The 25,031-nt window shown below is 42.1% G+C and overlaps 1 protein-coding gene across 1 annotated transcript in view; it reads left to right on the top strand.

Moving 5' to 3' along the window:
• Positions 1–21,160: 21,160 nt before the first annotated feature.
• Positions 21,161–25,031, top strand: part of LOC106576802 (regulator of microtubule dynamics protein 2) — a 55,894-nt gene continuing 52,023 nt past the window's right edge. Inside the window, exons 1-2 of the mRNA XM_014154228.2 lie at positions 21,161–21,179; positions 22,743–23,197. Coding sequence (XP_014009703.1) covers positions 22,752–23,197 — 446 coding nt within the window. The 5' untranslated portion in view covers positions 21,161–21,179; positions 22,743–22,751. The remainder of the gene's footprint in view (positions 21,180–22,742; positions 23,198–25,031) is intronic.

Genomic DNA, 25,031 nt, shown 5'->3' with positions numbered 1-25,031 from the left:
TGGTTCAGATTTGGTCTAATCCAATCATATACATCTACTCTACCGGTCAAAAGGTTTTGAACACCTACTCCCGAGTGGCACAACGGTCTAAGGCACTGCATCTCAGTGCTAGAGGCGTCACTACAGACACCCTGGTTCGAATCCAGGCTGTATTACAACCGGCCGTGATTGGGAGTCCCATAGGTTGGTGCACAATTGGCCCAGCGTCATCTGGGTTTGGCCGGTGTAGGCCTTCATTGTAAATAAGAATTTGTTCTTATTTTTTTTTAAATACTCATTCAAGGGTTTTTCTTTATGTTTACTGTTTTGTACATTGTAGAATAATAGTTAAGACATCAAAACTATAAAATAACACATATGGAATCATGTAGTAACCAAAAAACAAATCAAAATACATTTTAGATTTCAGATTCTTCAAATATCCACCCTTTGCCTTGATAACAGCTTTGCACACTATTGGCATCCTCTCAACCAGCTTCATGAGGTAGTCACCTGGAATGCATTTCAATCAACAGCTGTGCCTTCTTAAAAGTTATTTTGTGGAATTTCTTTCCTTCTTAATGGGTTTGAGCCAATCAGTTTTGTTGTGACAAGGTAGGGGGGTATACAGAAGATAGCCCTATTTGGTAAAAGACCAAGTCCATATTATGGCAAGAACAGCTCAAATTAGCAAAGAGAAATGACAGTCCATCATTACTTTAAGACATGAAGGTCAGTCAATACGGAACATTTCAAGAACTTTGAAAGGTTCTTGAAGTGCAGTCGCAAAAACCATCAAGCACTATGATGAAACTGGCTCTCATGAGGACCACCACTGCAATGGAAGACCCAGAGTTACCTCTGCTGCAGAGGATAAGTTCATTAGACTTACCAGCCTCAGAAATTGCAGCCCAAATAAATGCTTCACAGAGTTCAAGTAACAGACACATCTCAAAATCAACTGTTCAGAGGAGACTGTGTGAATCAGGCCTTCATTTTATTTAATTTTTTTATTTCACCTTTATTTAACCAGGTAGGCTAGTTGAGAACAAGTTCTCATTTACAACTGCGACCTGGCCAAGATAAAGCAAAGCAGTTCGACACATACAACAGAGTTACACATGGAATAAACAAACATACAGTCAATAATACAGTAGAAGAAAGTCTATACACAGTGTGTGCAAATGAGGTAGGATAAGGGAGGTAAGGCAATAAATAGGCCATGGTGGCGAAGTAATTACAATATAGCAATTAAATTATAGCATTTGTTTGAATTGCTGCAAAGAAACCACTACTAAAGGACACCAATAATAAGAAGAGACTTGCTTTGGCCATAAACACGAGCAATGGACATTAGACCAACAGAAATTTGTCCTTTGGTCTGGAGTCCAAACTGGACATTTTTGGTTCCAACCGCTGTGTCTTTGTGAAACGCAGTGTTGCTGAACGGAGGTTCTCCGCATGTGTATTTCCCACCGTGAAGCATGGAGGAGAAGGTGTTATGGTGTGGGGGTGCTTTGCTGGTGACATTGTCTGTGATTTATTTAGAATTCAAGGCACACTTAACCAGCATGTCTACCACAGCATTCTGCAGCGATACTCCATCCCATCTGGTTTGGGCTTAGTGGGACTATCGTTTGTTTTTCAACAGGATAATGACCCAATACACCTCCAGGCTGTGTAAGGGCCATTTTACCAAGAAGGAGAGTGATGGTGTGCTGCATCAGATGACCTGGCCTCCACAATCCCCCGACCTCAACCAAATTGAGATGGTTTGGGATGAGTTGGACCACAGAGTGAAGGAAAAGCAGCCAATAAGGGCTCAGCATATGTGGGAACTCCTTCAAGACTAGAAAAGCATTCCAGGTGAAGCTGATTGAGAGAATGCCAAGAGTGTGCAAAGCTGTCATCAAGGCAAAGGGTGGCTATTAGATGAATCTCAAATAAAAATATATTTTGATTTGTTTAACACTTTTTTGGTTACTACATGATTCCATATGTGTCATTTCATAGTGTTGATGTCTTCACTATTATTCTATAATGTAGAAAATAGTAAAATAAAGAAAACCCCTTGAATGAGTAGGTGTTCTGGTACTGTACAGTATATATTTCATTATTTCATCTATTAACAATTTTTCTTCAATCACAGTATTTTCAATATACAGATATTAGGAGCGCTATTTAACGGATTTTGTTGATTTATGAGCATAACATTCTTCACCAAGAAAATGGGCAAAATTTCATGATTGACAATGAAAAAGGTGACACTGTTGTTCCCTTGTCATATAACTGGTACATGTCATATTATCAATATAGCATTAAAAAGTTTTACAGACTGCATTTTGTCAACCATAAAAAATTGCGATCCGAATTTGGATCACAACTGAGACAACCTGGTTCAATTGGGGTCCCGAGGCAAAACCAGTTGAGAACCATAGGTTTATTCTACAGTATTCACACACCCATTTACATTTTAGTCATTTAGCAGACGTTCTTATCCAGATCGACTTACAGTAGTGAATGCATACATTCCATAACATTTTTTCCCGTACTGGTCCTCCGTGGGAATCGAACCCACAACCCTGGCGTTGCAAACACCATGCTCTACCAACTGAGCCACACAGGACCATACACAAAAGTATGTGGACACCTGCTCGTTGAACATCTCATTCCAAAATCATGGCCATTATTTAACAGCCTACACTCTTCTTGGAAGGCTTTCCACTAGATGTTGGAACATTGCTGCGGGGACTTGCTTCCATTCAGCCACAAGAGCATTAGAGATGGGGACTGATGCTGGGCGATTAGGCCTAGTCGGTGTGGAACAAAGGTGTTTGATGGGGTTGAGGTCAGGGCTCTTTGCAGGCCAGTGAAGTTTTTACACACCGATCTCAACAAACCATTTCTGTATGGACCTCGCTTTGTTCACATGCTGAAACTGTTGGGACAAAGTTGGAAGCACAGAATCGTCTAGAATGTCATTGTATGCTGTAGCATTAAGATTTCCCTTCACTGGAACTAAGGGGCCTAGCCCGAACCATGAAAAACAGCCCCAGACCATTATTCCTCCTCCACCAAACTTTACAGTTGGCACTATGCATTGGGGCAGGTTGCGTTCTCCTGGCATCTGCCAAACCCAGATTGGTCCATCGGACTGACATATGATGAAGCATGATTCATTACTCCAGAGCTTCGCATTGCGCATGGTGATCTTAGGCTTGTGTGCGGCTGCTCAGCCATGGAAACCCATTTCACAAAGCTCCCGAGGAACAGTTCTTGTGCTGACTTTGTTTCCAGAGGCAGTTTCTAACTCGGTAGTGAGTGTTGCAACCGAGGACAGACGATTTTTACGCGCTACGCATTTCAGCACTCGGCGGCCTTGTTCTGTAAGCTTGTGTGGCCTAACACTTTGTTGCTGAGCCGTTGTTGCTCCTAGACGTTCTATACTTTACAATAACAGCACTTGCAGTTGACCGGGGCAGCTCTAGCAGGGCAGAAATTTGAACAACTGACTTGTTGGAAAGGTGGAATCCTATGACCGTGCAACGTTGAAAGTCACTGAGCTCTTCAGTACAGGCCATTCTACTGCCAATGTTTGACTATGGAGATTGCATGGCTGTGTGCTCGATTTTATACACCTGTCAGCAACGCGTGTGGCAGAAATAGCCGAATCCGCTCATTTGAAGCGGTGTCCTCATACTTTTGTATATATAGTGTATGTCATTCAGCTACCATCTGGATACTTTGTTAGTCAGTCAGCTACAGTCCACATGTAGAGATGCCTTATAAAATGCCCAGTCATCCATGACTCAGTTTCCATCTGTCTTATTATAAACAGATCATGTCTGGAAGTCCCATTATGGGTTTATTACAGTGTAAACTATCACAACCTCATAAGCTGACTGTTCATAGAATCTGCCACAACCCGGGCAGGAAGGGAGCTGCTAGATGGGATATCCTGACTCTCCCACAGGACAGATCAAAAGGACATCTAAACCTCTCCCATGTGGTTTGGATTTGCCCTGGGCTGGGGGTTGGGGTGTGGCGCTATGGGTGCTGGTCTAGTCCCCTCGCCCTGTCCTGTCCAAGGCCCGGGCGTAAATCAGTGGGGCAGACACATCCGACCTGCTCCATCTGGACCTGGTTATCTGGAACTCTGGATCCAAGAGATGCTGTCAGTCAACACCGTCACCACTGACACAAAGAAAGGGATCTCTGGAAATGTATTTTATACAGAGAGAGTTTCATTTCAAGCCTGTGAGAATGTGTGTGTGTGTGTTAAGGGGTTGAAGGGGGGGGGGGGGGGTGACTTTTAAATCAAATCATAATCAAATCTCATTTGGCACATGCCTAGTAAACAACAGGTGTAGACGAATAGTGAAGTACTTACCTACGGGCCCTTCCCGACAATGGAGAGAAATTTTAAAATAATAGAAAAATAAATACATAATGAATAAAGATAACTAGGCTATATACACAGGGTACCAGTGACTGTGGGTGTGTATGTATGTGTGTGTTTCAAAGTGTGTACATACTGTAGATGCAAGCCTGTAAATCTTGTTTGTCTGTGTATGTGCGTCATTGGAAGTCTGGAGTTTATCTGAGTGGACATGAAGCAGAAAAATTCACTCTAATGTTCTCGCCGTTCTTTTCAGAACCATACAACACATTTAACTCACTCAGGAATGCTTGAGTATTATACAAATGTTCGCTCAGTTCAAACAATACTGCTCTGTGCAAAGTTCAAGCACTTAACAATCTTCTCCCTTTGCCTGATTGTGAATGAATATGTTCCATTTGGTTTAATTCAATGAGCCACTTCCATGTTTAAACAAAAGGCATGCTTTACATTTCTTTGAAATGATGTGGCTCTCTGCTCTGTTCTTCCTGAAGGCTTATTAGTCAGAGTAGTCTTAAATCACTTTGTGACTGTTATCAGGAACATTAAGGTCCATGAAATGTCTTACCAGTTCATTATCTGTGTGGAGGGAGTGCAGCTGAACTTGGAGAGAGAGGAAGTGACAGAAATAGCGGTGGGTGTGTAGGCAGGGCACTGACCACTGGCATGCATGAGGAAGCAGCAGCCTCCATTCCACTGGCCAGAGTATGGTTGAGAAACACTAAAGAGAACCAAATCAGTGGCCCACATGCAAGTATATAGCCCTTATCCACCCTCTGCTATCCCGGGCCTCGCTGCCACTGTGGTAGTTCTGCTCAGCAACCACAGAAAGAGAGCGAGTGAGGGAAAAACATTAACTACATGTAACAGCATTACTAGAAATCATTTGCGGAAAGAACATTATTTTCTCAATTCACATGGGCACATTATGTTTTGTGTGTAGGCATTGGGACACTTTTAGCCGTTGACACTTCAAGCTGAAATTGTTTTTTTTTGGAAGATGTTTTGCTTAGTGTCAAAGACAATTAGCTCAAATATTATTTTTTTTACATGTCTTCACAACGCTACGTGGAGCAGTTTGGGTTGCGGGTAGACATGACTTCACCTCGGACTGCATGTGGAACACAGCAGTTAACGAGTTATGCTGACGCAAAGCTGCCCTAGTGTTCATGACAGCCCCTTCTCCTTCACTCAGGCAAGGTTTTGTCTGGGTCGTATTCATTAGGGCGCACCATAGCAAAATGTTTCAAAGTGTCTTGCAATGGAAAATGGAAGAGCATTTGTAATTGGACAGGTGTAGGTAGTCCCTCCCTGTTTCAGTTTGTTTTCTTCTGTTTGCTGCCAAATGAATATGACCCTGCTGTTTTGTAATGTCTAATTAAGTCCTATCTACCTGATGAGTGGAGACATAACAACCCTGTGAGATCAGATGACTCAGGTCTTCTTAATCCACACAGGCAGACAGATATTTCTCATTTTGGACTAAAATGAGACACAATACAGAGATGCCAAGAAAGATATGTAGAAACCTAACAAGTTGCCTATCTGGTTTGTGTGTAATATCAGATTACCATAATTGTTGTCTTGCCTTGGACCCAGACATAGCGTAACCATGTCAAATTAGGGGCTGATCTGAGAAATAGTGATCACAAAATTATGATCTTTTGAAAGACATGCACATTATAAAAGGGAGGGGAAAAGACAGAAACCCACAAAATTGTAACATCCCTCTTTAAATTGTTTATTCCTCTAAGGTGTCCTGTGTGCTCTGCATAGTGGTCCCAGCAGGTGAGTTTTCTCAAGTCAGTTCTGTAGGCGCCACCTGGTGGTAAAGTTTGGACCACAACGAAAAGCACCCCTTGTCAACTTGACTTGTCTCTTATGTTACGTGAGTGTACAGTAGGTAAAAAAAAAACTTGGTTTAAAATAATATGGACTATTCATATTTCTGAGGAATTATGAGTAGATTATTCCAACAGCAATTATATTAGAAATCAAAAAGAGCCAAAAAATATTTGGTAGTCATGGTTTATAAGATAATGCAATTTAAAGATGTATTTATTGTTCAGCAAAATGCTGAAAAGTCTAATCAAATTGTATTGGTCACATACTCATGGTTAGCAGATGTTATTGCGAGTGCAGCGAAATGCTTATGCTTCTAGTTCCGACAGTGCAGCAGTATCTAACATGTAGTCTAACAATTCCACAACAACTACCTAATACACACAAATCTAAGTAAAGGAACGGACTAAGAGTATATACATATAAATATATGGATGAGAAATGACAGAGCGGCATAGGCAAGATACAATAGATGGTCTAAAATACAGTATATACATGCAATGGCAAGAAAAAGTATGTGAACCCTTTGGAATTACCTGGATTTCTGCATAAATAGGTCAGAAAATTGAATCTGATCTTCATCGAAGTCACAACAACAAACAAACACAGTCTGCTTAAAGTAATATCACACAAACAATTACACGTTTTCATGTCTTTATTGAACACACCATGTAAACATTCACAGTGTAGGGTAGAAAAGTATGTGAACCCTTGTATTTAATAACTAGTTGACCCTCCTTTGGCAGCAATAAACTCAACGAAACGTTTTCTGTAGTTGCGGATCAGACCTGCACAAAACTATTTCAGTTCAGCAATATTCTTAGGATGTCTGGTGTGAACCGCTCTCGAGGTCATGCTACAGCATTTTAAATCGGGTTGAGGTCAGGACTCTGACTGGGCCAATCCAGAAGGCGTATTTTCCTCTGTTGAAGCCATTCTGTTGTTGATTTACTTCTGTGTTTTGGGTCGTTGTCCTGTTACATCACCCAACTTCTGTTGAGCTTCAATTGGCGGACAGATAGCCTTACATTCTCCTGCAAAATGTCTTGATAAACTTGGGAATTCATTTTTCAGTCAATGATAGCAAGCTGTCCAGGCCCTGAGGCAGCAAAGCAGCCCCAAACCATGATGCTCCCTCCACCATACTTTACAGTTGGGGTGAGGCTTTGATGTTGGTGTGCTCCTAGGGAGATTAGCAACAGTGCTGAACTTTGTCCATTTATAGACAATTTGTCTAACCGTGGACTGATGAACATCAAGGCTGTTAAAGATTTTTGTAACCGTTTCCAGCTTTATGCAAGTCAACAATTCTTAATCTTAGGTCTTTTCAGATCTCTTTTGTTCGAGGCATTGTTAACATCAGGCAATGCTTCTTGTGAATAGCAAACAAACATTTTGTGAGTGCTTTTTATAGGGCAGGGCAGCTCTAACCAACATCTCCAATCCTGTCTCATTGATTGGACTCATTAGCCTAGAGGTTCACATACTTTTTCCAACCTACACTGTGAATGTTTAAATGATGTATTCAATATAGACAAGAAAAATACAATCATTTGTGTGTTATTAGTTTAAGCACACTGTGTTTTTCTATTGTTGTGACTAAGATGAAGATCAGATCAAATTGTAGGACTAATTTATGCAGAAATCCAGGTAATTTGAAAGGGTTCACATACTTTTTCTTGCCACTGTATGAGATGAGTAATGCAAGATATGTAAACATTATTAAAGGGGCATTATTGAAGTGACTAGTGATCCATTTATTAAAGTGGCCAATGATTTCAAGTCTGTATGTAGGCAGCAGCCTCTCTGTGTTAGTGATGGCTGTTTAAGAGTCTGATGGCCTTGAGATAGAAGCTATTTTTCAGTCTCTCGGTCCCAGCTTTAATGCACCTGGACTGACCTCCCCATCTGGATGGCTGGATGGTAGTGGGGTGAACAGGCAGTGGCTTGGGTGGTTGTTGTCATTGATGTCCTGGAGGGCTGGTAGTTTGCCCCCAGTGATGCGTTGTGCAGACCGCACTACCCTCTGGAGGGCCTTGCAGTTGTCGGCGGTGCAGCTGTCGTACCAGGCGGTGATACAGCCGGACAGGATGTTCTCAATTGTGCATCTGTAAAGGTTTGTGAGGGTTTTAGGTGACAAGCCAAATTTCTTCAGCCACCTGAGGTTGAAGAGGCGCTGTTGGACCTTCTTCACAACACTTGTCTGTGTGGGTGGACCATTTCAGTTTGTCCGTGATGTGTATGCTGAGGAACTTAAAACTTTCCACCTTCTCCACTGCTGTCCCATCGATGTGGCTAGGGGGGTGCTCCCTCTGCTGTTTCCTGAAGTCCACTAGCATCTCCTTTGTTTTGTTGACATTGAGTGAGATGTTATTTTCCTGGGCCCACTCTGCCAGGGCCCTCACCTCCTCCCTGTAGGCTGTCTCGTCATTGTTGGTAATCAGGCCTATCACTGTTGTGTCGTCTGCAAACTTGATGATTGAGTTGGAGGCGTGCATGGCCACGCAGTCATGGGTGAACAGGGAGTACAGGAGGGGGCTGAGCACGCGCCCATGTGGGGCCCCAGTGTTGAGGATCAGCGGAGTGGAGATGTTGTTTCCTACCTTCACCACCTGGGGGCGGCCTGTCAGGAAGTCCAGGACCCAATTGCACAGGGCGCAGAGCCTCAAGCTTAATGATGAGCTTGGAGGGTACTATGGTGTTGAATGCTGAGCTATAGTCAATTAACAGCATTCTTACATAGGTATTCCTCTTATCCAGATGGGATAGGGCAGTGTGTAGTGTGATGGTGATTGCATCATCTGTCGACCTATTGTGGCAAATTGAAGTGGGTCTAGTGTGACAGGTAAGGTGGAGGTGATATGATCCTTGACTAGTCTCTCGAAGCGCTTCATGATGACAGAAGTGAGTGCTACAGGGCAATAGTCATTTAGTTCAGTTACCTTTACCTTCTTGGGTACAGGAACAATGGTGGCCATCTTGAAGCATGTGGGGACAGCAGACTGGGATAGGGAGAGATTGAATATGTCCGTAAACACAACAGCCAGCTGGTCTGTGCATGCTCTGGGTGTAAAGTCCATATTCGTTTAGAAATGAATGACAGAGCCATCTCTGGCTGGTCCAAAGAGCCAGTTATAAACACATGCTCTCCGTTGTATGGCTAGGAATGTGTATGGCTAGCAATGTGTTAGCATGGAAGATGATGTTAAAAGAAAATCTCTTATTGTTTAAAATCTCTTTAAAAAACAATGCAAACCTGCACAAATTACCACAACCAAGTGCTGCTGCTTCTCTCTCCTTCTCTCCCTGTGTGTGTGTGTGTGTGTGTGTGTGTGTGTGTGTGTGTGTGTGTGTGTGTGTGTGTATATCCATGTGTGTGTGATTTACACAGACAGACAGACAGACAGACAGACAGACAGACAGACAGACAGACAGACAGACAGACAGACAGACAGAGCGAGAGTCATGGGGAGCTCACAAAATCAAAAGTGTGGCATACGTAATTGATGTTTAATGCTGCAAGAGAAATGCAAGGCCACCGTCCCTGACCCATTGGAGCAAAGGGAAATATAAGACTCCTCCATCCCCTAAAGGCCTGCTGCCAACAGGATTCCGTCCCTTGTCTATGTCTGGTGATGTCAGCGTAAGGCCACTCGCATGTAAAAGTCACGGTGAGGACTCTGATGCAATCTGGCTGCCCTACATTAACCACCGTTCATTCGGTACTTCAATTAAACGTATTGTTACTAATACCAATAGATGACAAAAGCGTGCCCAGTGGAGTTACAATAAATGACTTTAAGCAGCTGCCGCTGAAATAGTCACCTCAGCGATTCATAATGACATTATCTGAGTTTACCTATATGAACACTTATTGGCATGTGGTGCGATAAGAGTAGATAGTGTATAACTCTACTTCTCGGTCAGCCTCACCATCTGCATGATAACAAGTTAACCTGTCTTCCTTTTCGTTGCATCTCCGCGTGTCACGTGTTAACAGTAACTGTCTGGCAAGAGAAAACAGGAGATTGGCACTGGCAGTAGTTTAAGGTAGTGTAAAAATAAAGCTTTCTGTGTACATGTATCTGTGTGTTTTTGTGTGTCTGCGTGCGTGAGACAGATACATAGATGCAATGCCACATGCAGCCATAAACACTGAGGGGCAGTGTTGTCTTTAGTCACAGCATTGAATTTTCTTTCTCAGGACACTCCAGAGATACAGTATCAATCAAACACTTGTCAGGAGCTGTCAGAAGAATTTACTGACAAACATGCTATTTTAACGTGCCATTTCTGCTTCATCATGTTGGACCTATGTTATTGACACAGCTTGATGGTCTATAGTTTGATTGACATGTAGTTGTGACATACACACTCCTATTTAATAATAGTATTTTCATGTAGAAGCTAACAGTGTTCCATTGGTTGATGCTTGAGTAATACAACATGCAGCCCTGTGACACACGGGGGCTGAAAAAGTCCTGTGACACATGGGGGCTGATAATATGCAGGGGTGGCATGGGGCGACCTGCCACACCGAGCTGTGCCAAGTTGTGCAGTGGGCGTTAGGGTCGGGATTACACGCATGATGTGCCCCGGTAATGGAGAGATGGCAAATAAACACACTTTTCCTTGGGTCATGTGACACAAAGAATCAGGGCCCCTAATTTATGCAGTCATTGGTCAGGGGCAAGGCGAATCTACTGCAGTGTCTGGATGTGGCAGTTAAAACAAGATCATAGACAATTGGACCCACTGTGCTCTGTGTGAACTCCTACATCTATGTGAATAAATATGATGGAAAACCATGCATTTTGCCATAGGTAAGATCTTTGCATACGTCAAACCCAGATTCGTTTCATTAATTAATGGACATTTTTTGTAGGGTTTGATACATTTTTCATTAGGGAAAATCAAGTTTGTCATTTTAAAGTGGAAATTTCCTTTTTAAACCTTTTTAAACCTGTAATATGCTGCAAGTTCGCATTTCATGCCCTGCAGGACAATTCTCAGCAACAAAAAAGTAATCAAATGAAGTTCCTACATCTGTAAAAAAAAAAAAGATATCCCTGATCCATCAATCAAGAGACTATCAAATGTCAAAGTAATGCTAAAATGGTCACCTCCTCTGCCTTTGTGCTAAAGTTAATATTTCTGCTGCTTAGATACATACTGTATATGACATTTAAAATCAAGTTTTTTTAATGTTGATTTTTGTTTTGGTAATGGTTGCTCTAGCAGCTTTACCCAACAAGCAGCTTTAAACTAAGGCTAAGATCATCGAGTTTGTTAAGATACTGATGCCCTTTGCAACCACATACCTATTTGAGAGTGAATTCTCGGCCCTCACTAGCATGAAAACTAAATACAGGCACAGACTGTGTGTGGAAAATGATCTAAGACTGAGACTCTCTCCAATACAACCCAACATTGTAGAGTTATGTGCATCCTTTCAAGCACACCATTCTCATTAACTTCTTCTGGCTAAGGGGCAGTATTCGGAAGTTTGGATGAATGAGGTGCCCAAAGTAAACTGCCCCGTTACTCAGGCCCAGAAGCTAGGATATGCATATGCATATGGATAGAAAACACTCTAAAGTTTCCAAAACTGTTACAATAATGTATGTGAGTTTAACCGAACTGATATAACAGGCGAAAACCCGAGGAGAATCCATCCGGGATTTTTTTTTTAGGGGGCTCACTACTAATTATAATGGCTGTCTATGGGAATATAAAAGGAATACCTCTCAGATTGCAGTTTCAGGCTTGTTTTTTGAAAACTGAGCTAGAATTTGAAGTTTTTGTAAGTGGCTCCCATTTTGGCTGTAGTGTTTGTAGCGCGTTCCGTTGAGGGCGCGCACTTCGTTATTTATCTCCGGTAATGAACATACTATTCTCCGTCTTAAATTGTATCGTTTATTTACATATTAGGGTACCTGAGGATTGATTAGAAACATTGTTTGACTTGTTTGGACAAACTTAATTGGTAATTTACGGGATTCATTTGTATGCATTTTGAACGAGGGAAACCGATGGATTACTGAGTCACGCGCGACAACTAAACTGACTTTGTTGGGATATAAAGAAGGACTTTATCGAATAAAAGGACCATTTGTTATGTAGCTGGGACCCTTGTGATTGCAACCAGATGAAGATCTTCAAAGGTAAGTGATTTATTTTATAGCTATTACAGACTTTCATGACGCTTTTTGAAATCTGACAAAGCGACTGGATTAACAAGAAGTTAAGCTTTTAAATGATGTATGACGCTTGTATTTTGATGAATGTTTAATATTACGATTTTTGTAATTTGAATTTCGCGCTCTGCAATTTCACCAGATGTTGTCGAGGTCGGGCGCTAGCGGTACGCCTATCCCAAAGAGGTTTTAACCTGTGGTGAATTATTGACAATTTTCGATGAACAAATAAAGTTTTATATGTAAGATGGCTAAATAAAGAGCAAAATTATTGATTATTATTATTTGTGCCCTGGACCTATAAGAGCTCTTTGTCACTTCCCACAAGCTGGGTTGTGACAAAAACTCACACTCATTCTTATGTTTAATAAATGTATCGTATAGTGTGTGTGGCAGGCTTACAATGATGGCAAAAAAACAGCATTTGAGAGTGCGCTGACCCCGGTGCTAGAGGAGGTATGCAGCTGGAGGTTGAATGTTTGAAGGGGTACGGGACTATAAAAAGGTAGGGAACCACTGCACTAGAGTTTTGTTCCAGGCCCACAGCCTGCATTCTTCCAGTCTGAGGGAACAAAACCCCCACCTGAAACTCAGAGGCATGGCGTAAAAAAAAAGCCTGGCCTTGGACTTGCCCCACAGACGCAGATGGACCGATAAGAAGAGAGGCATCCAGCCGTGGCCTCGCCTCCATCGGGTCAAAGTCTGCAGATAAGGGGCCATCGTCAACAGACATCTATTATCCATCCACGGCAGGCAGCTGGCCAAGGCCTCATGCCACTGAGGGGGAGAGAAAGCAGTCTGATTCGCCTCATGCACAGAAATAGGCTCATAACTGTTGTCAAACAATATACATATAAGAGGATGAATTCAGCCATTGCTATCAGTTGCCTGGTGAGAGACCACAAAATTTTAGGTTGAAAATCCCGCCTCAGAATTACATATTGGGGTTTCACCAACTTACATTAGGTGGGTTACCTCAGTTGACCAATCACTTCAGCATCACTTGCCTGCCATGTAATGGAGGTATTCATTTAGCCATAAGGATGTGCCAGGCAGGTGTTGTATCACTACAAGCATTTTATGATCTATATTTCTTCCTCTCTGTGTTTGGGAGAAAGCATGCTCACACTCATTCCATTGATGTATAGCATAACCTTACCTTTAAAAATATATATAAATGGACTGTTTGAATTAATCACTAACCTTTGACGATCTTCATCAGATGACACTCCCAGGACTCAATGTTACACAATACATGTATGTTTTGTTCGATAAAGTTCATATTTATTGTGGCAAAGAAGGGGGTCGAGTGATAAATGGCAGATATGTGAGGGCAGAACTAATAAACGGGCTCTGCCCGATCACTAAAATGGCCACCCTGATCAGAACTACAGATCACAAAATGACAATTCCCAGAAGCAAGGGGAACCCTCAGAAGGTGGAGCCGACCCACAGATAAAAGGTCAAGAAAAACCAGCAAGAGAGAGAGAGGGCGGGAAGGATCTATGAACCATAGAGAAAGAGACAATCTACATTGGCTGGATTACCGTGTACGAGCTGGACTGTTTTGGACTTACCTGTTGGCGTTTAGACCTGGACCTACCGAGAACCAGATTTGTGTACCGAACCCTGTTTGTATGCTCACTAATGCTGTGGGGTACAGACGGGTATCCCCATGAATGCACGTAACACTGCTATCCTTGACCTTACCTGTGGCCTGCGTGGACCAGGACAGCGAAACAAACACACAGCTCCTGTCAGAAACAGCTTGAAGCACTACTGGATTCCGGCAGTATGCTAACTCTGGTCGTTGCAAACCTAGTGCCGACGCATAAACTGGATACAAGTCAGGATATCAGTGTTACGTGCATTCATGGGGATACCCGTCTGTACCCCACAGCATTAGTGAGCATACAAACAGGGTTAGGATAGATAGTCTGTAGCAGTTTGGGTCTAGAGTGTCTCCCCCTTTGAAGAGGGGGATGACCGCGGCAGCTATCCAATCTTTGGGAATCTCAGATGATATGAAAGAGAGGTTGAACGGGCTAGTAATAGGGGTTGCAACAATTTCGGCAGATAATTTTAGAAAGAGAGGGTCCAGATTGTCTAGCCCGGCTGATTTGTAGGGGTCCAGATTTTGCAGCTCTTTCAGAACATCAGCTATCTGGATATGGGTGAAGGAGAAATGGTGGGGGCTTGGGCGGGTTGCTGTGGAGGGTGCCGGGCAGTTGACCGGGGTAGGGGTAGCCAGGTGGAAAGCATGGCCAGCCGTAGAGAAATGCTTATTGAAATTCTCAATTATAGTGGATTTATCGGTTGTAACAGTGTTTCCTAACCTCAGAGCAGTGGGTAGCTGGGAGGGTGTGCTCTTATTCTCCATGGACTTTACAGTGTCCCAGAACTTTTTTGAGTTTGTACTGCAGGATGCAAATTTCTGTTTAAAAAAGCTAGCCTTAGCTTTCCTAACTGCCTGTGTATATTGGGTCCTAACTTCCCTGAAAAGTTGCATATCACAGGGGCTATTCATTTTTTGAATGGGGCATGCTTATTTAAGATGGTGAGGAAGGCACTTTTAAAAAACAACCAGGCATCCTCTACTGTCGAGATGAGGTGAATGTCATTCCAGGATACCCCGGCCAGGTCGATTAGAAAGGCCTGCTCGCAGAAGTGTTTTAGGGAGCGTTTGACAGTGATAAGGTGTGGTCGTTTGATCGCAGACCCATTACGGATGCAGGCAATGAGGCAGTGATCGCTGAGATCTTGGTTGAAAACAGCAGAGGTGTATTTCAAGGGCGAGTTAGTTAGGATGATATCTATGAGGGTGCCCGTGTTCACGGATTTGGGGTTATATCTGGTAGGTTCATTGATAAGTTGTGTGAGGTTGAGGGCATCAAGCTTAGATTGTAGGATGGCCGGGGTGTTAATTAAGCATGTCCCAGTTTAGGTCACCTAGCAGCACGAGCTCAGAAGATAGATGGGGGCAATCAAATCACATATGGTGTCGAGGGCACAGCTGGGGGCAGAGGGTGGTCTATAGCAAGCGGCAACGGTGAGAGACTTGTTTCTGGAAAGGTGAATTTTTAAGTAGGAGCTTGAATTGTTTGGGTACAGACCTGGATAGTAAGACAGAACTCTGCAGGTTATCTTTGCAGTAGATTGCAACACCGCCCCCTTTGGCAGTTCTATCTTGTCGGAAAATGTTATAGTTTGGGATGGAAATTTCAAGGTTTTTGGTGGTCTTCCTAAGCCAGGATTCAGACATGGCTAGGAGATCCAGATTGGTGGAGTGTGCTAGGGCAGTGAATAAAACAAACTTAAGGAGGAGGCTTCTAATGTTAACATGCATGAAACCAAGGCTTTTACGGTTGCAGAAGTCAACAAATGAGAGAGCCTGGGGGATGGGAGTGGAGCTAGACACTGCAGGGCCTGGATTAACCTCTACATCACCAGAGGAACAGAGGAGGACTAGGATAAGGGTATGGCTAAAGGCTAACAGAACTGGACGTCTAGCACATTCAGAACAGAGAGTAAAAGGAGCAGATTTCTGGGCACGGTAGAATATATTCAAGGCATAATGTACAGACAAAGGTATAGTAGGATGTGAATACAGTCGGGGGAAACCTGTGCATATAGTGATAATGAAAGAGATATTTTCTCTAGAAATAGCATTTGAACCAGGTGATGTCACTGCGTATGCTGGAGGTGGAACTAAATTGTTAGCCGAGGGGTTTTGAGCAGTGCTAGAGGCTCTACAGTGAAATAAAACAATAGTTACAAACCAACAGCAATGGACAAGGCATGGTGACGTTAGGGAGAGGCATGCGTAGCCGGGTGATCATAAGAGTCCAGTGCGTGGCTTCAGGCAGCTAGCAGCGGGCTAGCAGGCTAACAGAAAGGCCTTAGAGGGGCGAGGCGACGGAGGAAAGTCTGTTGTGGCCTTCTCATGCAGTTACATCAGCGGACGGATCAGCAGGGCTCCGTGTGGTAAACCAGGCCAATTTGCAAAATATGTATAGTGGCCAAAGAAATATGTCCGAAGGGCCTCTTAAGCCAGCAGTCCAATGTGCTTTAGATAGCTAGCAGGCCGTGGATTAGCGGCTGTGCGTTCAGGGGACATTAGCTGCTATAATTCTAGGTGGGAAAAAAAAGATATATAATAGTAAAAAATACAAAAAATAGGTTCAGAGCTTGCGGTAGGAACCCGGAAATATGGAGAAGAATAAGTCCGACTAGCTCTGGTTTGAGTCGCGCTGTACAGACTGGCGAGAGTTGTCCGGGATGAAGGTAGCTGTTGACCGCTAGCAAACGATAGCTGACTGCTAGCTAGTAGCTTCGGAATGTATTCAATGGGCCTCGTTAAGCTAACAGTCCGTTGTGCTCTAGACAGCTAGCATTCAGGGGACGTTAGCTGCGAAGGTCGGAAGGTGAGAAGGTTCAGAGCTTGCGGTAGGAATCCGGGGATATGGAGAGAAAAATAGGTCCGGTATGCTCTGGTTGAATCGCGTTGTACAAACTGGTGAGAGCTTTCCGAGCTAACGGTTAGCTGATGACCGTTAGCTGGCTAGCTTATGTTGGAGATTTCAGTAATAGAGGTAGAGAAAAATACTTTAGAGAAAAAGCAGGTCCACACCACATTGGGTGAGGCGGGTTGCAGGAGAGTATTTTGAAGTAAGGGGTTAGAAAAATATAAAAAGATATGCGAAGAAAAAATATATAAAAATATATATACATGGGACACGACAGGACGAAGGACAAAGACGTCTGACTGCTACGCCATCTTGGATTCCATAGTCAGCTCTTATTCTCTCCCCAGTAACAGTAGAAGCATGAAACAAGTTTCTAAAGACTGTTGACATCTAGTGGAAGCCTTAGGAAGTGCAAAATGAACCCTAAGTCACTGCATACTGTATAGGCAATCACTTGAAAAACTACAAACCTCAGATTTCCACACTTCCTGGTTGGATGTTTCTCAGGTTTTTGCCTGCCATATGAGTTCTGTTATACTCACAGACATCATTCAAACAGTTTTAGAAACGTCAGAGTGTTTTCTATCCAAATCTGCTAATAATATGCATATCCTACGTTCTGAGCCTGAGTAGCAGGCAGTTTACTACGGGCACGCCTTTCATCCAGACGTCAAAATACTGCCCCCTACCCTAGAGAAGTTAAAGTGGTCCTATGGACAGATACTCCAATCTCCGCTGTGGAGCTTTGCAGGTCCTTCAGGGTTATCTTTGGTCTCTTTGTTGCCTCTCTGATTAATGCCCTCTTTGCCTGGTCCATGAGTTTTGGTGGGCGGCCCTCTCTTGGCAGGTTTGTTGTGGTGCCATATTCTTTACATTTTTTAATAATGGATTTAATGGTGCTCCGTGGGATGTTCAAAGTTTCTGATATTTTTTCATAACCCAACCCTGATCTGTACTTCTACACAACTTTGTCCCTGATCAGTTTGGAGAGTTCCTTGGTCTTCATGGTGCCGCTTGCTTGGTGGTGCCCCTTGCTAAGTGGTGTTGCAGACTCTGGGGCCTTTCAGAACAGGTGTATATATACTGAGATCATGTGACAGATCATGTGACACTTAGATTGCACACAGTGGGACATTATTTAACTAATTATGTGACTTCTGAAAGTAATTGGTTGCACCAGATCTTATTTAGGGGCTTCATAGCAAAGGGGGTGAATACATATGCACACACCACTTTTCCATTTTTTAATATATATATATATATATATATATATATATATATATACTATTTTGTGTATGTCCATTTCATTAAATCCAAATAAAAGTCCATTTAAATTACAGGTTGTAATGCAACAAAATAGAAAAAATGCCAAGGGGGATGAATACTTTTTCAAGGCACTGTACATCCAAGAAAACATATATTTTAGTCCTGACAACGTACTTTACATATTCTTGATATATTAAATGTTCGGTAGTGACAGTTCTTAAAAATATATGAAGATTTACCAAATTGTTCACTAACTGTCTCCAAAATGTTTGCAGACAGACTACTCACCATATAGCCATCCTGGAAAGGGGTGCAATCCCATTACCTGGTGACATTTGTAAGGGTGTGGCTTAAGGCACATTCATTCTATCGTCTTTTAATGTGTGTGTTTTGGTAATGACATCAAAAGGTGTGACAGCATTTTTTGGAGAAAGATGTTTGAAAGATATACAAAATTACTAAATAGATCAGTATCTTTGAATGTAATAATAGAACAACTCAAGATGATCTATTGAAATAATAATGCATTTTATTTTTTCTTCAAAAATCATGAATTGCTTTATTTATCTTTTATTAACATGAAGAGTTAGGGTTTCGGACACACACCTCTCAATAAAAATAGATGTATAAACAATGACTTTGTACTATATTAATTAAAATATATATTTGTTATTGCCTTTGATTGAATTAGAACCTAGTATGTAAATACATGTCCTAATTAAGAGACTTAACTGTTTTTTTAAAATAGGCATGTATCTGGGGAAGGGTATAACATAAAGTTTTTGTAGGGGTGGGATTGCAATTTGCACCACTTCTGTAGAATCACACAACCTCCAAAATCATTTTGGGTTGGTTAAACAAAGCACATTATCTTTCAAGGTTATGGTTATGAAATCCATGTTATTCAAATTATTTAAAAAAAGGTTAAGTCATCAAATTGAGACAGGCAATTGTGTATCTGTATGTATTATGTAAATATAATTTTAAAGGGGCTTGATTGAAATCTTCCAATGAGTACTTTGAGCCCTGTAGCAGCATTACCGTGGTGCAGGTGAAATGTAAATATGGTGGGCAGATTATCCAGGAGATAAGCAAACTGAAGTGATGTTGTGACAGACAAAGAACAATCGTGTGGGCTATTTTGCACCAAAAAAAAAAAGATATATATTTTTTTTATTATTTTTAAATACTACACTTTTTACAATCTGATCCTACCACTCTGTTGTGTCTGATGTTTCACAGTACATAATGTTCCTACTGTACAGAATCTGTTTGAAATACCAACATTTCAATTTTACTGCTATAGCACCGCATAGGTAGCCTAGTGGTTAGAGCGTTGGACTTGTAACCGAATGGTTGCAAGATCGAATCCCTGAGCTGACAAAGAATCTGTTAACAAAAAACTAAAATCAGTCATTCTGAACAAGGCAGGGGCAGAACCCACCATTAACCCTAGGCTGTAATTGAAAATCAGAATTAATTCTTAACTGACTTGCCTAGTTAAATAAAGGTAGAAATTAAACACCCTTTTATAACCCTGAAAGGAAAAGCTGACGAGGACAGCGCCGCTTGAACTGACTGCAGGTTCAAAGTTGATCAGATTAACTGCATTTGTGATCCTCCCTCGTACACACTCTGTCTGGGCACAGTGTGAGAACAGCTCCCACAGAGAGACAAAAATCCCTTTTGGAGGTGAGTTGCCATTGTTTTTTGCAATGTATTCATCTTCTTATCCAGTTTAAATGAATAAGGGGTGTTTTTCAAGTTGGTCAATAACATGAAAAAAGCATGGCCTAATGGGGACTGATTTTTGTGATTATGGAATTTCAGCTGTAGGCTTCCTTGAACCTATATTCTGAAATAACTTTATTCTGTAAAAATGCTATTTTCATTAAGATAATATTACACTGATTTGTCAATGGATTCAGAGACTGATCTCATTGACTGTTCTCAGGGTGCAGTCTGGTATTCAACCTAGTTAACACAGAGGTACATGGGGGTTGTTGTTGTTGGAGTGTACTTTGGCCGTTCAGTTGAGCCACTGGATTAGTCTTTTGCTCAAATCTATTACATGACAGTCTCTGTTTTCCAGCAGATCTTTAAACCTCAACCTCTGAAATGTTTTGGAAACGCAATAGTCCATCATTGTAGGATCAAAGACCACAATATTATTGTTAGTTTAAACGCCACATGGACCCTTCCCACTGAGCAAAAACTGGTTGAATCAAGGTTTCCACGTCATTTCAACAAAAATAATTCAATGTGATGATGTTCTGTGGAAAACGGATTGGATTTTCAAAAAGTCATCAATGTAGGGGAATTTAGTATTTTTTTTCAACAAACTTTTAAACAAATTCCAATGAGATGGGAAAATGTTTGGTTGATTTTAAGTTTAATTCACGTTAGTTGGTAACTCGATCAAAACTAGACGTTGAACTGGCATCTGTACCCACTGTCCAGTGGGTTGAATGAATGATACAATAATTATGTGAGATATCTGGGGTTAATAATATCCAGAAAATGTATATAGCAGACAGCTAAATATAAACACATTTAATATCAGGGATAGCTTACTCCCAATGACTACCCAATCAATGTTTTTTTTTACAGAATTGGCACAGTGGCCTAAGGCACTGCATCTCAGTACTAGAGGCGTCACTACAGACCCTGGTTCGATTCCTCGATCCCCGGCTGTATCACAATCGGCCGTGATGGGTAGTGAACAATAATAAAAATGGTGTGGCTACTCGCTTCTATCTGAATTGTAGAGGAACACATGTAGTACGGTTTTCAGGTTGTTACTTTGTTCCATTGCAAATGCCATAATCATCAAAGGACTTGACAGGTTTGATGCGTTAAAAAGTATCACCATATCACCCTACCTTGATCGGTAAACTGACACAGTCATTGCGGTTGAGGTCGGAACATTTCGATGGTGTATCAACCTCTCCTGATAAGACGGAATATTTGGTTGTTGCACATAAATAATACTCAAACTACAGGTGTACAGAGACTGCTCGCTTCTCCGCAGTAAGGTCAATGACAGCTACAATTTCTACCTTTTTTTGGAGTTTAATGAATATTATTTTATTGAACCTTAATTAAAGTGTTTTACATTTAACTATAGTCAAGTCCACAACTATGCGATAGCATAAGGGTGCCACACTCAAATACACTGCTTAATGTTGAGCTAAAGCTACTTAAGCTAGCGATCTATTTTCTCTGTGTAGTTATTTAAACAACACATCGTGAACACCATTGCCAGGCATTAGTTCGCAAGCTTGGTGGCTCTGTCCATGCCATTACATGCCCTTTCTTTGACATTATTCTGTCTCGCTAACTGACTAGCTTGAGTGTTAGCTGAACCAGTAGGCTTGAGGAGACGAGATCCAGGATCCTTAAATTCAGCTCTGCAAACGTTATGACGTGAAAATACGACCGGTACTCACCAAAATATAGACTTTCGCCGAGCATCTATTGTCATTACTGCCGTTACTTCCGAAAAAGGTCTACATTAAAATTATTGTTTTTGACCAAGTGCGCATGCGCCAAATCTAAGGCTCTAGGTTCCACAATCCCGAAAGGTCATTGATTTAATTTTATTTAGACCTTTTTTTTGGAACTACATCCCGTACGGAACGGCGGTATTGACGATAGTTGCTCTGCAAAACTCAATATTCTGGTGAGTACCGAACGTATTTTGACATAACGTTTGCAGAGCTGGTTGATGGGACTTTGAATTGAAGGATCCCTGGGCGTCAGATGAGATCTTGTCTCTTCAAGCCCAGGTACTGGTTCAAGTGTTAGCTAGCTAACTAATCCTGTTAACGTTAGTCCTTCGTGGAAACGTAACTAGCTAGTCTAACACTGAGATGAATGGGAGGATCCAACAGGAGAGTGACTAATCCCTCCCCATGACGTTGCCAGCTTTATCTTGACAGCTTGCTACTAGTCACTAGGTCACTTTCTCAATCTGTCACTGGCTGGTGGGTTTCAGAAGTTAAGTGGCTTTTTACTTTGCTACATTTCTATACCTCAAACTAGTTTGCTTGACTTTTCAGCTGAGGCTCTCCACATTTGACAGCTAACCCAATCAATTATCTTACTATACTGTCCTAAACAATGCCCTGATTTGTCTGTTGATTAAGTGTCCTTAATGGGCTTGAGGTCCCCTTTAGCTGTAGGCCTTATCCGCAGGTCTTTGCCCAGTGTTTGTGGAAACAGTTAAGAGCTTAGCCAAATGGCCTAAATTGTATTATTTAATAGGCACAGAGAATTTAGCTGCTCGTGTGACAGGAACTATCAAATCAGTTGTCATGTAGACTAGTAGGAAATGGACATTGGACGTGTTAATGATTAGAATGGAGGTGCAGATTGGTTTAAGATCAAAGAGGTCAAACTCTGCAAGTAACGAGCTAAGGGCCGACCAACTCAGCTCCTTGCTCAGTCAACTCTGATGAACTTTTTGCAATGCTACTTTCTCTGCTGCGGGATACTCAAGTAAACAATTCCTAAAATCAGAAGTTGTCCCTGCACAACAGAGCAAATTCATTATTAATATGCATCATTTTCATTCCTCCTCATTCTCTCCAGGTTGGCACGATGGCCCAGTCATCAGACAACAAGGTTCTGGTCCTGGGTGTGTTGGCTGGAGCGGCTGGCCTCAGCCTGGGTGCCGTGGCATTGTACAACAGCCGGAGGGCCATGCCACAGAGTGGACACAGTGAGCAGTACCTCAGCAGTAATGACCAGCGGGCGGCTGGAGCCAGTATGGTGGTGGGGGGAATGCTGGGTCAGGCTGAGGTTCTAGATCGTCTCGGAGCCCTGATCCAGTGTGTGTCAGAACTGAAAGATGAGGTGCGGGCGCTAAAGAGTGCCATCCCAAAGCTGCAGGACCACGTGAGGGATGAGCTGAGAGGACGCGGGGCCGAGGGGGGCGTGGCTCGCATCAGGGCAGGCCCACCAAACCGCACTATACCCACACGCCGGAGGAGAGTAGCCAGAGCTGAAGGCCAAAGCTCAGAGGAGGGGGCTGAGAGTGAAGGAGGGTGAGTCCCATCTTTCTCTCTGGCATCGTCACATGTTGGTTGTTTCAGATACAAGGGGGAAATTCACACATCAGAATGATTTCATAGAAAAAAACAAGGAAATGTTCATAGTATTTGAAATGCCTTTATTTCTATGTTCAATGGAACAGCTCCAAAACTCTGACTTGTTTTGGCATGAGATCTCATTTAAAATATCCTACAACGATACACTCATATTCACTCATAATGATATGATTGTAGTTTGCTACCTAATCGTCTCTGTCCAAGCATCCACCACACCCTTTGGCCTTTTATACTCAAATTCTGGTTTCCTCTTTGCCAGCTGCACCACCTTAACTATCCCACCTGTACTTGATCAATATCTTAATAAGCCCAAGTCACATGCTCACCCTGCATCACCAGACTTTTTGATTTGCTCAGTCGTTATCTGTGGTAAAATAAGAAGTACTGTATGTGAATGTGCCTGGGGTGTCAGAGAGTGGAATCTAGCGCCACACGCACAGTCATCCTCCATCTACAGCCAAATACCTTGGATCACACGCCAGGCTTGAATAACATAAACAACAGATGTCTGCTTTTAAATGCTCTCCCTCTTAAAATTCCTCTTTATGAAAACAATATATTAACAGGTAAGTAGGGACTATTAAAACAAGGCACTTGTGTTAACAGTCAGGCCTAACTTGCACAGCTTTTCTTGTACATGAATGCATTCAGAATGTCTTCTTGTCTCAAAGCTTTATGGGAAATTTCCGGCCTATTACTTGATATTCATATTATTCACATAGGCTACTGTTGCTTTTATTTTTTTTATTTTTTAGGTGCTGGATCAGCTTCCATCAATGTAATTGTCTGCATCATTTCTAATCCCCCATATATTTTTGGGGTATATACAGTTGAAGTCGGACGTTTACATACACTTAGGTTGGAGTCATTAAAACTTTTCAACCACTCTACAAATGTCTTGGTAACAAACTATAGTTTTGGAAAGTCGGTTAGGACATCTACTTTGTGCATGACACAAGTCATTATTTCACTTATAATTCACTGTATCACAATTCCAGTGGGTCAGAAGTTTACATACACTAAGTTGACTGTGCCTTTAAACAGCTTGCAAAATTCCATAAAATGATGTTATGGCTTTAGAAGCTTCTGATAGGCTAATTGACATAATTTGAGTCAATTGGAGGTGTACCTGTGGATGTATTTCAAGGCCTACCTTCAAACTCAGTGCCTCTTTGCTTGACATCATGGGAAAATCAAAAGAAATCAGCCAAGACCTCAGAAAAACAATTGTAGACCTTCACAAGTCTGGTTCATCCTTGGGAGCAATTTGCAAATGCCTGAAGGTACCACGTTCATCTGTACAAACAATAGTACGCAAGTATAAACACCATGGGACTACGCAGCCGTCATACCGCTCAGGAAGGAGATGCGTTCTGTCTCCTAGAGATGAACGTGCTTTGGTGCGAAAAGTGCAAATCAATCCCAGAACAACAGCAAAGGACCTTGTGAAGATGCTGGTGGAAACGGGTACAAAAGTATCTATATCCACAGTAAAACAAGTCCTATATCGACATAACCTGAAAGGCCGCTCAGCCTGGAAGAAGCCACTGCTCCAAAACCGCCATAAAAAAGCCAGACTACGGTTTGCATCTGCACATGGGGACAAAGATCGTACTTTTTGGAGAAATGTCCTCTGGTCTGATGAAACAAAAATGGAACTGTTTGGCCATAATAACCATTGTTATGTTTGGAGGAAAAAGGGGGAGGCGTGCAAGCTGAAGAACACCATCCCAACCGTGAAGCACGGGGGTGGCAGCATCATGTTGTGGGG

Source organism: Salmo salar, chromosome ssa18, assembly GCF_905237065.1.
Source record: "Salmo salar chromosome ssa18, Ssal_v3.1, whole genome shotgun sequence".
Classification (NCBI taxonomy): Eukaryota; Metazoa; Chordata; class Actinopteri; order Salmoniformes; family Salmonidae; genus Salmo; species Salmo salar.
The sequence above is the reverse complement of the archived record's forward strand: the minus strand, read 5'-3'. Positions and strand labels throughout refer to the sequence as shown.